Genomic DNA, 20,544 nt, shown 5'->3' on the forward strand with positions numbered 1-20,544 from the left:
ACCTATCCAGTATTAATATTTAACCCCTAAACATGTATTCTAGCCAGGTTGTCAGCTGAGAAAATGTTTTTTTGTCCATTTTAACACTATATTCTTAAAAGTGGTAAAAGCGGATTTTTTCCCAAAGTGCTTCCTCTTTCTTCCATGTTACCTCCTGTAATTTGGGGCAAATGTGCAATATAATCCAATTCATGTGCAAGCATGATCTTTAAAAAATAATAATCAATAAATACCAAGAATATCACACCACAAGGGGCACTGTTGTGTCAGCACAGCTGTGATTTGGCATGAAGCAGCAGATCCAGTGAAGATGATCACAGCAGTTGTCAACAGTCAGAACAAAACTTAGAAAGGAGTATATCACACAATCACACAACAGATTAAGTTGGTCTATTTGTCTACAAAATACATGACCCTTGTGTCTATTCTCCTGGCATTCACAAAGGCACTGAGATGTGGTGACTGGAAGCTTTACATGTCTGCCTTCAAGAGCATAATGCCCTGGTTTGCTGCATATGATCACACCCACTACACAAGATGGTGTGCTGTATACATAGCAGACATGGAACATCTGGCACGGACGGCACCACAGGTCTACCAGGGCTTCCTAGATGGTGATTTTGTAGCCAAAGAGGCCAAACACAGCTTCAACAAGGTGCCATTTGATCTTTGCCTTGAGCACATCAACAAAACCGGAAAGGTTGCTGGAGGATTGGCAGTTATTACTCGAAATGAGACAGCTAGAAACCGTTGGTCCATCACCTACAATGAACGTGCATCTTTAGCACAGGACACTAGATCCCTGTTTGGACTGACACATGATGGAGAAGATGATGAAGACAACCACGAAGACTGCCTTCCATCAAGACTCAGAAGGGATAATGATGATGTCATTCAACTTGTAGACCAATTCCAGAGATATCATGTCTTCCAACTGGAGAATATGTATGAGTCGGTGTCTTTGACAACCGGTTATGTTGCTTCAGAAGATATACTGAATGACCTAACACATACTGCAAAGACTGGGAAACAAATGGTAACTGAGCTGGTGAAAAAAAGAATGAGCACAATGAACACAAACTTTCAGAACAGCCTCACTAAGAGAACACTCAAAACATTCTCAAATCTTTACAGAACCGATAGCAAACTGGGAAAACTCAAATCCAAGTGTGTGAAGGCTGACAGGGATATTTTCTGTCGCATCATTGTATCCATGCACAGTGGCAGAGAGGTTAACATACATGGGCTTCTCCAAGAAGAACTGTGTGCAATCCCCCCCTCACTTGCCACAACAGAGTCAGTGCTCAGACCTACTAGCAAAGCTGACTTAGCCACCATACTACAAGCTGGTGCAAAAGAGACAGGGCTAAGTCCATCTTTTGTGAGAACATGCACTATCATTGATGGAATGGCTTTAGTAAGAGCAATAGGAAAACCTCAAAATACACAAACCTTTGGGGATTATGCTGACATTTTCATACAGAAAGTGACTGGCAATCTACACTCACCGGCCACTTTATTAGGTACACCTGTTCAATGGCTTATATAAACAAAAAGCTAATCAGCCAATCACATGGCAGCAATTTAATGCATTTAGGCATTTAGACGTGGTTAAGACAATGTACTGAAGTCAAACCGATCAGAATGGGGAAGAAAGGGGGTTTAGGTGACTTTGAACATGTCATGGTTGATGGTGCACGGCAGGATGGATCCATTCTTTCATGTTGTTTACGCCAAATTCTGAACCTGCCATGTGAATGTCGCAACTGAAATCAAGACTCATCAGACCAGGCATGATTTTTCAATTTTCTATTGTCCAATATTGGTGATCCAGTGAGAATTGTAGCCTCAGTTTCCTGTTTTCAGCTGACAGGAGTGGCACCCGGTGGGGTCTTCTGTTGCTGTAGCCCATCTGCTTCAAAGTTGGACGTGTTTTGCGTTCAGAGATGGTATTCTGCATACCCTGGTTGTAATGAGTGGTTATTTGAGTTACTGTTGCCTTTCTATCATCTCGAAACAGTATGCCCATCATCCACTGACCTCTGACTTCAACAAGGCATTTTACGTCCACACAAATGCCGCTCACTGAATATTTTTTTCTTTTTCGGACCATTCTCTGTAAACCCTAGAGATGGTTTGGAGTGAAAATCCCAGTAGATCAGCAGTTTCTGAAATACTCAGAACAGCCCTTCTGGCACCCTCAACATTGCCATGTTCAAAGTCACTTAAAACCCCTTTCTTCCTCATTCTGTTGCTCGGTTTTAACTTCAATAAGTTGTCCCGTCCAGGTCTACATGCCTAAATAAATTGAGTTTCTGCCATGTGATTGGCTGATAAATGTGTTAACAAGAAAATGAACCGCTGTACCTAATAAAGTGGCCGGTGAGTGTACATGGGAACATTACTAGAGTGGATCTAGTATTTGATCAATCAGTACCTACAGAACTCCATAAAGGGTGGAACCACAGCAAAACGCAGCACCACTCTGCAAAACATTTGCACCATTGTAAGTAATGATGTAAATATGTCAGTTAACTGGAATAGTTTAATTGAAATGGACAAAAACAAGGCCAATCTGACACAATTCCTTTCAATTGAACTTGAAATGCATGTCATTCAGTATGGTCATGAAATTGTAATAAGTTGGGGATTTGATGATGTTGAAAAAGTGGCAACGGCAGCTGGGATGGATGTTTCCCACCTACCACATGAAGAAGCAGATACCCGCATATTACATGCTGTTGATGCCACAACCAAAGGGTATGGAAGGCTCATCATTCAGAGACACAGATTTACTCTTGTTGTTTCTTGTGTTTGCACTCCTGCTGAGCCCAGACATTTGGATGAAAGCAGGAACTGCCAAGAAACCACGCTACCTTAAAGTGCATGGTATTAAAATGTCAAATGAGATTCTGAATGGTCTGTTGGCATGTCATGCCATCACTGGATGTGACACTACCAGCCAGTTCACTGGAATAGGAAAAAAGGACGTGAAAGTGTTCCAGCAGTGCCCTCATCTTCTCCACAACTTTGGTGAGGATGAAGTACCGAGTCCAGCTATTCCATCATAAGCAGAACAGTTTGTCTGCTAACTTTATGATCCAAAAACGACCAGCACTTCAATCCATGAAGTTCGCTGTGCCCTGTTTCGGAATGTGAAAGCCAATGTGGATAATTTACCACCAACTCAGGATGCCTTATCTCTGCACCTCATGAGGGCCCACTATCAAACAAAGGTGTGGAAACAGTCACTAGTGAGGGACCCATCCACAGTTGCTCTCACCAACCAGTTGTGGTTGACACATGAAGGATGGCATGCTTGTCCCCCAGCTTTTAACCAAAGAACCTGTACAGGCCAAGTGCTCGGAGCTGACGATATGTGGATGTAAGGAAAGTGGAAGTCAGTGCAGTACCAGGCACCCTTGGGGTAATCCATGTTTTTATTGGGAAGGTATTAATTATCAAAACAGTAAACTCTTTTGTGTCCCTGACCAGTACTCAGACCTAGCACATGGTCCCTGGGTGCCTTCTGTTGGCTGCATACCTGAGTGCCACTGCTTGGATGGGGAAAAACATACCGTTGCCATATGACTATTATATAGTTATTACGACTAACTAGTCACTAACCCCTAACCCTAAGTGAGAGAGAACTAATTTTTAGGATGTAATTAATAACTATAGTGATACTGTATGTCAATTAAATATAATTTGTGTTACAACCTGGTACATTAATGAAGTCAAATAGCACCATAGACCACCATAAACTGTAGTGTGCTACATTTCCGCCTGAACATGTAAGTATTATAACTTGTGCAGAATTGCACTGTCTCTCCCTACAAGTTTTAAACTTGGCATGACTCATTCCCATAGATAGGGGTACTGATTTATAGAGGTTTTGGGATACCATGTTATGTTTCCAAGCTGATATTCACTTTGAAAACTGGTTCTCTTTAGGCGGAGATAGTTTTTTTCATGTTCTAGTTCTGTTTTCTCTTAAACTGTACAATAAATGTTTATTCTGACACTTCAGCAGACATCCCATGAGTGTTAGCTTTCATTTGATACCATTTTTATGTATATGGTCCTTGTGGTTGTGGAGATATTCAGCATTTATTGTTGGCATGTCGTATTGAGAAGGAAACCAAAAAATTGTCCTGAAATTGCTTGTAAAAGTCACAAAAATAAATTTTCAGCTTGACAACCACCCTAACATCTTACCTATGGGTGTCTTCTAACTAAAAAAATAGGGTGACAGCTTGTAACAAAACATGTCCGCAAAAGTCTTAACGGAAGCCCTTTTCAGAATTGGCCCCCTGACTAGTATGAGTGTGTGAGTTTTTGTCCACTGTCTTCAATTGTGTGTGTTTATGGTGTTAGTGAAAATATGACCAGCAGCCGATCTAATTGAAATAGCTGAATATGAAGCAAATACACAAATTAAAAAAAAAAAAAAAAACGTAAATTTCCTGTCTTCTGATGGTGCTCCCGGCCTCTGTGTACATATGTCTGCTTATTTTAACAGGTGTGCCTTGTGTGTGCGTGTATTTCTTTAATGCAATTCGCAGCCTCACCTTGAACACAAGCACTCTTCTAATATACCTGCTTTTGTGAATACATGCTTCTTTGAAAATTGCAATTGTGTTTTTATCTCCATATAATTTCGCACGCTGAGTATTTTTTTTTCATGCTAGATCAAAAAGGGTCAGCCACTTGTTAGATTAATCAATTATATAAAAGGTGCTACTTGTCAATATGCATTATTACATCCAATCCAATGAGACATATTGTTAATAGTCTATGAATGAGACCACTTTGGATAAAGAAAGTTTGCTTCAAGGCCATATTTCTCTTGAATTTTAGTTTTTTTTTTTTAATCTATTCATACTGGCTCTGCCTATTGTCTATGCATATCACGATTATGTGATGTATCAATCGGCCTCCTAGCATTCAACTCTACAATCAAAATGCTTTCATGGGAGAATACATACAGCAAAGTTTCAATAAATCTGAAAAAAAATCTTGGCTGCGTTCCAAATCGCATACTTTCTGCTATATAGTATGGTAGAAAAATGATTTAGGATGTCCCGATTCTTGTGGCCAGATTTAGGATGGTTAGAAGTACCCGGATGTCCTACTTCATGCGGCCAAGATTGTTAGTGTTGAAAACTGCATCCTATTTGGGGCGATTCTGACCCACAATCCAGTGCGCACGTGAAGTGACGTCACATCGACGAAGCCTCCATATGAAAACAAACGGGGATGCGACGGATATAAAAGCAAGAGGCAAGATCAAGGCGCAATGTTATGATGAAATAAGAGAGTAAAGTATGTCCCAATAGTATGCCTACTGCATCCTAAATAGATTATTTTTATCGTCGGATGTAGTATGTAGAATAGAAAAAAGAAAGAGTATGCGATTCGGAACGCAACACTTGTGTTATCTAAGTAACTTTTCAGGAAGCTTGGTGGTGTAGTGGTTGGAGCCAAACGTTAAGACTAGAATATGTTTGTAAACCAAACTGTGGGCCCTGCTGCTGTAAACAACAACAACAACAACAGTGAAACAGTAACTTTTCAGGAAGCTTTTCTAACTTCAAACAGTGTTCACAGGGATCACATTTTCCCTGTGAGGAAAGTTTGTTTATTCAGTTATGAGAATATACCTTAGAAAATGGTCGCTTGTCTCTAGCACACACATAAAGTTACACAGTGCACCTTTAAATGCTTGTATAACATGTCTGTACCTTTGTCTCCTTCACATCTGTCCTCATTCTTCCTCCTTTCTCTTTTCAATCTCTCCATCTTGGTGTGTGTGTGTTTGTGTGTGTGTGTGTGTGTGTGTGTGTGTGTGTGTGTGTGTCTGTCTGTCTGTCTGTCTGTCTGTCCGTTGTATGTCTGTCTGTCTGTCTGTCCGTTGTATGTCTTTGTCTATGCGTGTGTGTATGCTTGTGTCTATATGTGTGTATGTTTGTCTGTGCGTCTGTCTGTGTGTGCATGCTTCTTTATGTCTGTCTGTCTATGTGTGTGTTTACTGTCTCTGTCTGCCCCCCCTCCCCACCCTCCACCCCCACTATACCCCCCTCTTCCCGTAGCATCGGGCTGCCAAACAGGCTCTAGTATGGGCATGAATTCCCTGACCTCCCTGGGTACCCTCCAGGGCTTAGCCGGCACCGTCGGCCTCAACAACATCAACGCACTAGCAGGTAGCATCAACAGTGAGTATTCAGCCATTATGTCATCACTCAATTCACCTCCATATATATATATTAAGAGACCACTCCAAATGTTCAGTGTCTCTCGTTTTACTCATTTATAGGCATATGTTTGAGTAGAATGAACATTTTGGTTTTATAATATAAACTACTGACAACATTTCTACCAAATTCCCCCAAAAAATTGTCATTATTAAGAGCAGTTTGTAGAGATGAAGATTTAAGAAAAATCCAGACTGGTCTCTTCATTTTTTCCAGAGCGGTATATAATAATAATTTACTTTGTTTAGTGATTTTTTATTTATTTTTTTTAAGATATTTTTTGGCATTCTTGCTCTATTAGACAGATTTTTGGAAACAGAGTTGAAATGGGGCAAAGAGGGGAAGACACGCCCAGAACGGACCCGGGCGGGATTCAAACCCGGGTCTGCTGCAGGGCCTTGCCCACTGTGCCACGGGCGCCCCCTCCCCCCCTTTAGTCCATATTTTACTGAAATAACAGATTAAGTAAGAGAAAGGCTGAACAAAAATGTAATCTTACATTCAGGAAAGCCTAGATAATTGGTAAATAATTTCTATATTTAAGGACAAAAGCACAATAAACTTCCCTCTGGAGTTTAGTCGTCTCTCTCTGTGTCTCAGTGTCAGTTGATGATAAACAATGTCTTCACTCTTTCAATGCTCCATCCATTCATCCCTCCATTCTCTTCATCCGCTTCCTGGTTGTGTCCTGGGTTACGCTTCAGTGTGTGTGTGTGTGTGTGTGTGTGTGTGTGTGTGTGTGTGTGTGTGTGTGTGTGTGTGTGTGTGTGTGTGTGTGTGTGTGTGTGTGTGTGTGTGTGTGTGTGTGTACCATGTTGTATTTGTTTCTTACGTTGTGTCGTTTTTGTTGTATTGGTCAATAAATTAAGAGTTTGCTCAATTCTCCTGCCCCCAAAAAATAGCTAGTTTGGTCTCCAGTATCTAGTGCATTCATATACCCTTTTTCACACCCAAATAGGCGTGTAGTTTTTGGCCAGCAGTGTGAAAGGGTCTTTATGTACAGTCCAAATAAGCTCTTGTATGTTGTAAAGATTCCCTTGAAAGTACAAGTTGATCTAAGGAAGATACATCCGCGTCCATATGCGGTCCGTTGCCGTGGGCCTATCGAATCACGTGTGTGTGTGTGTGTGTGTGTGTGTGTGTGTGTGTGTGTGTGTGTGTGTGTGTGTGTGTGTGTGTGTGTGTGTGTGTGTGTGTGTGTGTCCTGCCTTTGACCTCTAGGGAGACAGGCCTGGGATCTTAATCATCGTGGCTATTACAGCAAAGATCCTATACACACACACAAACACACACATTGACAGACAGACACACACACACACACACACACGAACACACACACACGAACAAACACACACACACACACACACACACACACACACACACACACACAGATCCTGGACCGACAGCCACATTATTCTCCTCTGACCTTTACCGATCTTGGGCTAGACTAGATGTATCCGATGTATAAATCATATACGCGTCCACACACAGGTATAGGAACACACACACACACACAGACACGCACACACACACACACACACACACACGCACACACACACACACACACAATTTCGTCATTTCAAAAAGAATTGGTTCGCTTTGGTTTTTGCGTGGCATTTCGGCCAGACTTACCCTTTCTTTTTTTTTCTCATTTTAGACCCCCTCCCATACCTCCCCCCCACACAGACACACACACACGCACACACACACACACACACACACACACACACACACACACACACACACACACACACACACACACACACACACACAGAGTGGCCCCAAACCTCATTTGAACACATCTTGGGCCCTTAATTGAATTGCAAAGGTCAACGGTGCAATTATTCCTGAATAAATGACTGACCTATAATCCGGTGATAATTTATTTGGCTGTGTGTGTGTGTGTGTGTGTGTGTGTGTGTGTGTGTGTGTGTGTGTGTGTGTGTGTGTGTGTGTGTGTGTGTGTGTGTGACCAATGTCAGACCCTCTCAGACAAGCTGCCCTATTGCCTCTGTGTTAAGCCGCTACAAGTTGCTAATGACTGTTACTGCTGTGTGCGATCACTCTTTTAGACCACACACACAGAGACAGACAGACAGACAGACAGACAGACAGGCAGGCAGACAGACAGACAGACAGGCAGGCAGGCAGACAGACAGACAGACAGACAGACAGACAGACAGACAGACAGACGCAGACAGACAGATTGAGAGGCAGGCAGGCAGACAGACAGACAGACACACACACACACACACACAGATAGACAGAGAGAGACAGACGGACGGACAGACAGACAGACAGACACACACACACACACACACACACACACACACACAGACAGACAGAGAGAGACACAGACAGACAGACAGACTGATTTATCAATCCGTTGACAGACTAAACAGTTACATACCTACTCCTTCAAAAAACAATGGAATACTTTTTTAACATTACTTTGAACGTATCAGGAGAGCAGGGAACTTTGAATGGTGTAATGTTTTGTCTTTAGTGTGTTTTATGTGTGCGTCCATACATCATTGGCGGCATGTGTGTGTGTGTGTGTGTGTGTGTGTGTGTGTGTGTGTGTGTGTGTGTGTGTGTGTGTGTGTGTGTGTGTGTGTCTCATCAGCTCACACATCATACTGAACTTAACTGTAATAAAAAGTATACTGTGTGTGTCCTGTGCTACGACGTCGGGGATCAATGATCTCTCAGCCCTTTGTTCCCTCAGATTATTGATGAAGTAAAATAATTGGGACACTGTGTAATATGACATCATCAAAAAAGTTCTACAAAGTTCTAGAATGCAACGCTCCCTGGGTAACCCCAACCCTTTTGAATAATAACAGAAGCTACAGTGGCCTTCAAGGACAAGAACAATTCTAAATTTTAAACAATGCACCTGATGACATTCCAACCAACATGGATTCCTCCATACAACTTTGGCCGCTCAATGGACAAAATGTAATATTAATATTTGTAATTCTCCGCTCAGGAGGATAATTCAGATTATTGGCAGAGGTGATTTTACACCAATGAGGACATATTTATGAATGAGGATATTGATTTTAGCTAATACATTACTTAAAATGTTACACAGTGTCCCTTTAAGGAAGGAAAATTGAGTAATTTATTTTTCCCTTCTTGTTTTTAAGTCATAAACACATACACTCAGAAGCATCTAGCAAACTAAATAATTAAGGAAGATCGGCCTTATTTTGGTGGGGCGAGTATTTCATATAGAGATTAGGGAACATAGGGCTGACCCCTGGCATCGTGGCTGTCGTGTTTCGTGTGCACACACAATCTCGATGTGTCTTTTGTGTATTTGTCTGTGTGTGTGTGTGTGTGTGTGTGTGTGTGTGTGTGTGTGTGTGTGTGTGTGTGTGTGTGTGTGTGAGTGGTCTCTTTATGTGTATGTATATGTGTGTGTCTTTATGTGTGTGTTTCTGTGTGTGCCTGTTTGCCTGTATGTACGTGTGGTTTGAAACACAACCGTCACTAACTGGGAGCGCTTAACGAGTAAGTGCACTTTTTTTCTTTTTGTTTTTGTTTTATTGTTGGGTTTTATGTAAAGTTGCTCAAATGCTCTCAGGTATGGCGGCGCTAAACGGCGGGTTGGGAGGCGCGTCTCTTAGCAACGGGACGGCGGGAACCATGGACGCACTGACGCAGGCCTACTCAGGGATCCAACAGTACGCAGCGGCCGCCCTACCGACGCTCTACAGCCAGTCACTTCTACAGCAGCAGGGGGCCGCAGGTAGCCAGAAAGAGGGTCAGTATAGTAGCCCCCAGTCTGTTGTGTATTATTCGTGGGGTTTTGGTGTTTATTTAGCATTTGTTTAGCCTGGAATTAAATAAATAAAAATAAAAAATAAGTTAAAATTAAAAAGTTCAAACTCAAATTTTCAAGTTTGGAAATCAACTAAAATGATTTAAGTTTTAGGGAAAATTACCTACATTTGTTGAGGTAACTTATAATTAATATGTAATAAAAAATTTATCTATTCAGGTTTCTAGTTCTACAAATTTGTTTAAAAGTAATTCTCAGTCACACAGAAAACAGACAAAACCAAGTCGGTCAAAATGTAGATTCAAAACAGTGTTAAAACTGTTTAGGGGCGACTGTGGCTCAGTTGGTAGAGCGGGTCGGCCGATGATCAAAGGGTTGGAGGTTCGATCCCCGCCCTGCCACCTGTGTCATAGTTGTTGTGTCCTTGGGCAAGACACTTCACCCACCTTGCCTCGTGTGAATGTCGATAGTTAGCCTGCTATCGGTGTATGAATGTGTGTGTGAATGGTAACGTGGGAAAGGAAAACAGGTCTCCCTTGCAAAAGAGTCTTCGGACTCAATGGGATTTACCTGTAGAAATAAAGGTTAAAAAAAAACTTTCTGAGAAACTCTATATAATAAGTAACTACAATTATCAAACTATACAAAGTACTTTTGCAAACTAAACAGAAAGTTCTGTGCATTTTCTCACCAAATTACGTTCCTCAAAATGTTTTTAGACCCTTTCTTTATGAATATTATCAATATATTTTGTGATGCACAGTTCATTGTATTTCTACTAGAGGTGGGCATAGATTAATTTTTTTAATCTAGATTAATTTTGGAATTAATCTAGATTAATCTAGATTAAAATGGCTCATTTGAATTCATTCATAATATGTGTGTGCTCCTAAATAATGACTCAAAGTAAGTCTTTGTGCTCCTAAATAATGACTCAAAGTAAGTCTTTGAGAACGTGTTTCTCAAGCCAGGTGGCGCATCAGACCAGTGGCTCATCTCCTGTTTCCAACATGCATCACAAACTGCTTGAGGAAGCTGTTCTACTATGATAATTGGTGATGAAAATAAATAATGTTCAACAAGATGTTACTTAGTAACGCGTTACCGGCATCGGACCTCTTTTTTCAGTAAGTAATCTAACGCGTTACTATCTCCAAACCAGTAATCAGATTAAAGTTACTCATCAAAGTCACTGTGCGTTACTTTTTCTGTAATTTTCCTTAGTGAAACATTTTACATAACTGCACAAATGACTGCGATTGCGATTTTATGTAAATAAATGTGCACGCATGTGTCTCTAAACGCTCCAACTGCTCCAACCGCTCCCAGGGTTCTCAACTTTTGGAAATTGTTTAGAGTGAGACAGAAGCGGATTTCCCATGCGAGCGCGCGAAGCGCGCGAGTGAAATTTTATTGTGTGTTTTTAACACAAGTTCAGTTCAGTATAATTTATTTGTTTTAGGTAAAATATAATATAGCCTATTGTTGTAATTTTATGATGAAAGTATAACAGGATTAATACCAAATGCCAGACTAGTGAGATGGGTGTAGGCCTAGGGTAGTTCTTCGGGGTAGTTATTTCAGTAAAACTCTTAGTTCAGTTCAGCAAATATGGATACTGGATATTACTGATGCTCGCTGTTGTAGCTTCGAGTGGCAGATTTTGAGGCCTTCGGGATAGGGGTTTTCTGGCTCCCACTTGAAGCACTGTGGCTCCACACCAGCCATTTTGACCATCATAATGGACGACAATGTTCCTTCTAGGGCTAGTCTGTTTCTGGTGCTGGTCTTGTTAAGACCAACCATGGAGAAGACTATTTCGGCGTCCGCATTTGAATGTGGGAGCACTAAAACCAACTTGGCCCCTCAACTAGTAGGTGAAAAATAGAAAAGCAAGACACATATAACATGGGTCTGCAGACCAATCTTCTGAAATGTTTTTACAGTTGCAGAGTTTAAGAGTCTGGGCCTATTATCTCATAATCCATCTATGAACCAACTAGTTTCCACAATCTTTTTTTTATTTTTGCGGGGAGCATGCACAAGCATTATTCATAGAAAAAAAAAATGTGGGGGGCCCCACACAGGGTCTTGAAACGGGCCCCGAGATCGTTAAGACCGCCCCTGCACGCTTGTCGTGCCGCCTGACGAAATGCTGCGGCTTCTCTCTGCCCGCTCGCCTCTCCATTGAGAGTGTATTAGTGGGCGCAACAAACTCCTCGGCCCGTGTGAAACGGCCTTAACTACTGAACGAAGGAAATCAAATTAGTTTTTCCCCAAAAAACAGGACAAATTGTGTCCCGGGAGAGATTTTTCTTTCCCCGGGACAGCTGGTGAAAAAAGAGAACAATTTCGGGAAAAACGGGACGGGTGGCAACACTAGGTGATGGTGGTGACGGCCAGGATTTATCGAAGCTATATATATATAAAAAAAATAGTTTGGCAGAGTTATAATTTGCGTGAGAAATGCAAGGTGTGGCGTGGAGCGTGTGAATTGCCTGAAATGCGTGTGTCTCACTCTCATTGCGTGAGGGTTGAGAACCCTGCGCTCCTCTCGTCTTTTTGGTAGCGCCCCTCGTCTCTGTCATGCAGCGTGTGTGTGTGCGCCTGTGTCTGTGTGTGTGTGCAGCAGCATTACGGCCGAACTGTGGCGCAAAACAAAGTTTCCCCCCCGATGAAATATAGCGTCTGCTATGGGGATATTTAGGATTCGGGTACGGTGACGTTGACGTTGAAGAGATAGAAGTGTTTAAAACTTGGAAACTTATAGTCACGTGGCGACCGGTGGCCACACACACCCACCCTGCGTTCCAATACCCGATTGTGTCGTGGGCAAGTGATGGAGAGAGAGAGCGGCGGGTGTGTGAGAGAATAAAGGCTCCTCAAGTGTCAACAACGGCCCCCGGCTATTATTATCTCCCCTGAGCCGAACAGGAGGTGGAATAAGAGATTAACGGCGATATTTTTTTTTATCGCCGATAAGAGTCTTGCGTTAACGCAGCACGTTAACGCCGATAACGGCCCACCACTAATTTCTACATTACATTATGGAGCAGAAAATGCAAAAAACTCCATATCAGTGCTTGTGCAAAAGGGGTCACATTCAGACAGAGCCTGGCAGGTTAATGTCACATTTTACTAAAAGATTAATGTTTGAATACCAAAATTGTTGTTGATGAATATAAAAACACCGTTAATGTTGAATACACATCAGACAATCATATATTTAGTGAAATGAATAGAGCCACATACTATTTATCTGTCCAACAAATTTGAATAGATAATTCACAATACATCCGGGAGTTCAAAACCCTTTAGAGGACGCAGAAAAAACATTGCAAATATCTGGATAGAATGGAGCATATTTAATGATTTGGAGAGGTCTAATCTAGCGGGCTTATTTTGGACGTTTTTCGATAGAATGGGGGCGTGTATGGGGGTGTTAGCTGACCCCTCTTAAAAAGGTAGCTGGGACAACACACAGCTAAATGAATGGATGAATAGAAAAATAGGGGAACAGCTTTTGTTCCCGCCGAAATACAATTATTCAATGGAAAACCAAAAAGCTTTTATCTTTGTTTAACGTTTCAATACAATTGGAGAATCTTGTTTAATGGCAGTAGCAGCCTGAAGGTCATGTGATATTGTGCTAAAGTGCTGTGTGTGTGTGTGTGTGTGCGTTCAGCTGTGTTCCTATGACGACAGCGTGGTTGCTACAATGCAGAGCCCCCTCCACTTAAAGCCCCTGGAAAACTGGTGCAATATAGTCTAAATCAATATAGTATATCATAGTTGGGTGTCTTAATAAGCTTGTATAACAATTTGATTGAAAAAAAATGTTCAGAAATATTATAAAACTTAGTTAAAAAAACAGCTTTTTCACTATCTAAACTCTTTTCAGATGCTTTACCATCATGCAGCCAACTCCCCAAATAACATAGTTGGAAGGATGTTGTGTCCAGGTGTTTGTCTTACAGGGGCTTTAATAAATAAATGCATATAATAATACTAAGAATTATGAAATATAATTTAAATAAATATATATATAGATAGATAGATACATAAAAATAATAATTAAAAACAATAATAAATATATACATTTTTTAAAATAAAATAATTAAATTAAAAATACAAATACATTTAGAAAAAAATAATAATTATAAAAAACGTAATTTAATTATTATTATATTGACTGGACCCAGCGACTGTGCCCTCACACGCCCGTTCCTCTGTGTGTGGCCCCAGCAGGTCCCGAAGGTGCGAACCTCTTCATCTACCACCTGCCCCAGGAGTTCGGAGACCAGGACATCCTACAGATGTTCATGCCTTTCGGAAACGTCGTCTCCGCCAAAGTCTTCATCGACAAACAGACAAACCTGAGCAAGTGCTTCGGTAAGGTGGCAGTAAAGATTATTGTTTTTTATTGTTGTTTTTTTAAGATAATTGTTTGCTTTATTTTGGTAAGGTACCAGTATAAATGTGCCCTTAGTGGTTGCTCTTGATAAAAAGGGGAAATGCATGCTGTTATAATGCTATTTTTCTTTGCTAGCTGTGTACAGGTTTAGTACTTAAAGGTGGAGTCATTGATTGTGGCAGTACATTTTTTTCTTTTTTTGTTGTTTTTTTTAAGATAATTTTTTGCTTTATTAGACAGTTGTTTTGGAGAGACAGGGTAAATGAGAGGAGAATGACATGGTGACATGACAGAATGGTTACCTAATGATGAGTTTATGTTTAGTATGTATTTACTAAGCCATAAACTTATAGTAAATTAATGTACCCTTGTTGTAAAGTGTTACCCATTATTCTGAGTAAGGTGAGCAGAAATGCTGTTTACATGGCAAAGTCTTATTTGGAATATGATCTTACCGGGTTAAAATCTGACTATTGCTGTGCAGGTAAACGCAGTCAGTCTCAAAAAGGGTTGGGTGAAATCTAGGCCTTTAAAGGACACACCAGTTCTGTCCTCTAAATTCGTTCTAAAATAGTTTAAAATAATCCATTAAAGTGGGACAAGCTTTGTTGCCCTGACAAAGAGGGATCCACCCCTGATCTAGGACAGCGAGTGACTCCTAGAAAGAAATAGAGCAACCACGAAAAAAAAGGCAACCTTCAAATCCAGGTTGGAATGTATTAAATGGACCTTAGACGTTATCATTTTGCATAACATTCATCTAGGTTGACATAAAAAACTTCCGGGAGGATTTTGTGTATGGATCGATAGGTTACTTTTCCTACTCAACCGCCCCACAATGCATTTAGTCTTTTCAAACGACAAGGAAGGTTTTAAAAAAAAAATCTTTATTGCTTCTGTATACTTCAGTGTAAACAGTCCGACAAACCTTGCATACACAATGGATCGTTTAGTAGACAGTATGCAGTATATACATGTTGAGTATGTAGGAGGGAGGACGTTAGTAGGGCTTTTACAACACAGCCTTTGTACACAGAGTAATCAAATCAAATCAAATCAGTTTTATTTGTATAGCCCAAAATCACAAGTACATTTGTCTCAGTGGGCTTTACATTTCATACAATATGATATATGATACAATATGACACCCTGCCCTTACACCCTTAGCTCGGCTGAGAAAAAACTCCCAGTAAAAACCCTTTACCGGGAATAAAACAAATTGAAGAAATCTCAGGGAGAGTCGAGAGAGTAAGGGATCCCTCTCCCAGGACGGACATGCTGCAATAGATGTCATAAGTAGAGAAAATCACGAAGGAATTTGATAAATGACCAGATGTTTACATGGTAATACTAAAGTAAAAAAAAGAGTAAGGTCTTAGTGCCCATATTCAGCAAACTCATAATCACTACACTCCTCTGTATTTGTTCTACTATTATATTTACTCAATTCTTTCATTATTTTTTCATTACTTTGTCGATGAAGCAAATAACAACCCCAGTCCTCCTGTGGGAGTCATTAAAGTTTAATCTGTTCTTAGTGTGTTGTACCGTTGGGGCGTAGCTGCGCGTTTTCATGTAGATGTTAAATGTAATCCAAGCAAAAATCACATCTCTGGACTCAGCAGAAAAACGAGAGTGAGAGTGAGAGTGCCTGGCCCCAGTGTTTACTGTTTTAACATCAGTTTTTATTATTAAACATTAATTCTGAGGCGGTGAAGTATTTTATATAATGAGCCGAGGGAGAATGGGATTAATTTGTTAGAGAAAGTAAACAATACAATGGTTAAGAGAGAAGCAACCAATTGTCTGTGTACTGCCCTTGTTAAATACTCCATCCATGCAGTGCCGGCCCAAGCCTTCATGGGGCACTAAGCAGAATTTGATTAGGGGGCCCTCTCCAATGTTACACACCCAGTTTTTTATAAGTGCCGCTAATGTCCAGCAGGGTAAAATTGTAGTCAGCCATGATCCCGAACCACCCCTCCCACCCCCCCTGGAGATTTTTTTTTTTACCCTTTTAAAGTGAAATGCATGAATCTGGTGCACTTTGAGAGGAAAATTAAGAGGCTAAATCGGAGGAATTTTTTGTGAACAAATAATTTGGAGACACTGGGTCGGATGAATTAGAAGCTATTGAAGAAACCCACACCCATACTTTAGAAAAGCATACAAACCATTTTTCTTTCCTTAGGCTTTGTCAGCTACAAACCCCAGTTGTCAAAATTATATGCAGTACATCTCCTTTAACCTTTTTTTTTCACAAACTCAAACACTTTTTCTACATTTTCCCTCAGGTTTCGTGAGCTACGATAACCCGGTGTCGGCCCAGGCAGCGATCCAGGCCATGAACGGCTTCCAGATCGGCATGAAGCGCCTGAAGGTTCAACTCAAACGCTCCAAGAACGACAGCAAACCGTACTGATACTAGACTAGGGTCAATCCTCCCCATGTTAGCACTGATAGGGTAAGTCCAAAAAAGTCCCCTCAAAAAACTACCCTCACCCTACTACCTACTAAAATATGAAAATGACAAAAAATACATCAAATCGAGCCACGATTTCAGAATACAGGTATTGTTTATATAGTGGGGATGGGGTGGGGGGGTTGATGAGAGGGATATATGACCTATCCTCAAGGGAGACACACACGCCTTGTTTTTTGGTAATTTTTTTTTTCTTTGCATTTTTTTTTAAAGAGCTTTTTTTTTCAAGTGTTATTATTTATTCTAATAATTTTTTTCTTACACACATGAACGCTTCCATTACCGCCATTACTTTGTGCAATTTATTTGAATTTTTATTTATTTTTTAACAATGGAAGGAAGTGTAGCTATCTTGGGTAGCTTTTTTAGAAAAAAAATATTTATTTATTTCGATAATTTTTTTCTCTTAGTTATTTATTTATACATTTTTGAGGACTAGTCTGTTTAGAATTTATTAAATTTATTTTATTTATACATTCTCGTGGACTAGCTATAGTCAGAACCGAGGTAAAGACAAAGGAGCCATTATGATTTTGTGAGAAAAAAAATTCCTCTCTCTTTCAATGTGAACTGTAGGCCCATGCGAACGGTTCACAATTGATTTTTTTTAAGTATTATTTTTCGACGCGAACGCAGATATGCACATTCGATGAACCTTTGACCTCTGCTGTGTTGGTTGCAGGCCGCCGCTGCTTTCTCCAAAAGGAAAAAAAATACCTTAAACACCTGCTAGCAACCCGCGAGCAAAGGCTGCAAAAAAACACAAAAACTTTAGTGGCCTATTTATATCATTATGTCGTCAGCATACAGCCGAACCGAACAGTCCACCAACAGAAAGAAAATAGAATTTCAGCTAATTCTATTTATTTATTATTTATTATTTATTATCAAAGAATACTGAACTTTATTATTACTTAGAATACGAAAAAATTAATAATTTAGTAAATATTTTTTTCTGGGTCAGATCACATTGGTCTTCGTTGCGAAAGGGATATATCGTATAACAAGCATGCAGAAAAAACTTCAAAATAGGATAATCAGAATTTGATGAAGGTTATGCTAATAACAAATATATTATAAATAAAAATTATTCTAAAAATTATAGTTCATGGGTTAAGATGGTGACTGAAAATACTTGATGTTTGTCGAACAATTTAAAAAAGATGCCACAGGCCTGTAAATTTTATTTGTAAAAAAAGCAGTTCTATTTTTATACAACAATTTTTACTGCCACAGATGAAGAAAAAAATTATGAATTTTATTTATTGCCTAATTGTTAAGTTATTGGAATCCTATAAAGTTAAACTGCATCATTAAAGTAAAGTATAGAACCGTGTGGAGAATGTCTCGTGGAACCTGGGTTCTCCGTTGTTTATTTAATGTTTTTTTTTTCAGTGCAGAAACCACAATCACAACCACACACTCCGCCACCATTCAAAATGCACCCCTCCCCCCCTCTGTCCCTGTGTCATATATTCACACACACACACACACACACACACACACACACACGCACACACACATTTCTCTGTGCTGTCCAGTCATGCATCCATCTCTCTCTCTTTCCATCTGTAGTGGGACTACTTTCTCACTTGTCGAATTTCTACCTTTTTTCAGTCGTTCATTTTCTTATTTAAATCAATTTAGTTGTTTATGTTTTATGTTTTTGTTTGTTTGTAGCCCCCCCCCTACCCTTTACCCTTTAAAACAATTGTTAAAAATTTTATAAATTTAAAAAAAATCATCCTTCCCCTAAAATATACATCACTATTTTCTCCCAAATTATCCATCTGGGTTCTGATGGATGAAGCTTTGGGTTTTCTCTGTTGTGTGAATAAGTGTGCACTGTAAACTGACAAGCGTCTGTACTAGATTTTTTAGTTTTGATCTAAAATTTTAAAAAATATATAAAGTTCGAGAAACACTGGCTACAATTGAGCCAACTGCTTTTGTTGAGATAACTTATTATTCATATGTAAATGTAACTTTTAATTTGGAGTTCTACACACTAATAATTTCAAACAGTAAAAGTTGCAGCAATGTATTATTTTTTTACAGAAAATGAGTTGGCACAACTGTTATGGTTTGAAATTCTAAATGTGTCGAACTCAAAATATATAATATATATATATATATATATATATATATATTATATATTTATATAATATATATATATATTAATATGTTTTGGGAAATCTTAGTATGAAGAACTTTAAGTTATATTACTTATGAATGATAAGTTATTTCAACAAAATATAATTAGATAGCTCAAATGTAGTCAGTTTTCCTTGGAATTGTTTTAGCGTCAAAACTCAAAAATCCAGTGAAGACAATTTCACTGTGTGTGTGTGTGTGTGTGTGTGTGTGTGTGTGCGCATGCGTCCGTGCGCGTGTGTGTGAGCCAGAGAGTGTCTGTGTGTGTTGTCACCTGTTAGCATAGACCATAGATAAACAATATTTACAGTAATTTAAAAAAAACTACAATATCAAAAGCTTAGAAATTATCCAATGAATTCAGTGTGTGGTGTTGCTGTTCTGCTGGTTTGTATTCTTCTTGTTGTTGCTGTTATATGTTCAATGTTGTTGTTTACACAGAAAAAAAACAAAAAAATGCTGTTTTTAGTTTTTAGTGGTGGTCTGGCTCTCTTGTGTTGTGTGTAATTCTCTCCTCTTCCTCTGTTTTTTCTTTCCCCCTTTTAGAACAACCCATCTCCATGCCTGTTAGCTCCATCGTTTGCCTAGCATGTCTTCGTGGCGTCGAACCCTTACCCCTACCTACGTTACCCCTCCGATTCAAAAACTAAAAAAAAACGTTATACAAAACTATTCAACAAAAAAATGCTCCTTGCCCCAAATATACAAAGTGTCCTCCTCCTCCTTCTTGTCATTGTTTTTTCTGATGTCTTTTCCGAGATCACCTGGTCATAACCCGGCCTATAACGCCTACTGAACTTTTTGCTTTTTTTGGACTTTTGATTTTGCCAAAAAAAAAATTGTGATTTTTTTTTTTTTTTTTTTTTTTTTTGCATGTGACATTTTTCGTGTGTATTTTTTTAAGTTTGTTCCAGGAGGGTTTCAGGGAAGGAGCGAGGCGATTTTAAAGAGAGAAAGGAGGGGGGATGTTGATAACAAATGACTCAATGTGAAAAATGATATAAAAGCTGCATTCATATTATATGAAAAACATTTACAACAATGAAAAAAGACTGAGATTTTTATGAAAAAAAATTATTATTGTTATTTTTTTTTTTTTTTTTTTTTGGAGATATGAAAAAACACACAACAACCTGTGGCAAATTTCCATTCAGTATTTTTTCTTGATTTTTTTTTTCTTAATGTCAATTTCTTTTCCTCTTTTTCTTCGTTTAAAGTAAACTTGAAAGTTCGACGTAGGAATTGGCCGCATAAGTCTTTGCTTCTGGTGCCGACGACGAAATTAACCACAAAAAAAAACCGTAGGCGCTAGAAGCTCAATTTGCGCCAATTTCTCTTGAGAAATAAGACTACTTCCAAAACAGTTTTTTGAGTAAAAAAAAGAGAAAAAAAACTGTCTGTCTGTCTGATCAATATATTAGACTATCTCTCTCTCTCTCTCTCAGAGCTC

At 39.5% G+C, this 20,544-nt stretch overlaps 1 protein-coding gene across 1 annotated transcript in view; it reads left to right on the plus strand.

Annotated features, from left to right (window-relative positions):
* LOC307268741 (CUGBP Elav-like family member 2) overlaps window positions 1–19,806 on the plus strand; it is a gene marked incomplete at its 5' end in the record, with an annotated part of 24,845 nt that extends 5,039 nt beyond the window's left edge. Inside the window, 5 exons of the mRNA XM_080051488.1 lie at window positions 6,093–6,203; window positions 9,847–10,026; window positions 14,293–14,436; window positions 16,753–16,922; window positions 19,641–19,806. Of these exons, the coding sequence (XP_079907614.1) occupies window positions 6,093–6,203; window positions 9,847–10,026; window positions 14,293–14,436; window positions 16,753–16,880 (563 nt within the window). The 3' untranslated portion in view covers window positions 16,881–16,922; window positions 19,641–19,806. The remainder of the gene's footprint in view (window positions 1–6,092; window positions 6,204–9,846; window positions 10,027–14,292; window positions 14,437–16,752; window positions 16,923–19,640) is intronic.
* Between the last annotated feature and the right edge of the window lie 738 nt (window positions 19,807–20,544).

Source organism: Ammodytes marinus (genome assembly GCF_949987685.1).
Source record: "Ammodytes marinus genome assembly, chromosome: 22".
Classification (NCBI taxonomy): Eukaryota; Metazoa; Chordata; class Actinopteri; order Uranoscopiformes; family Ammodytidae; genus Ammodytes; species Ammodytes marinus.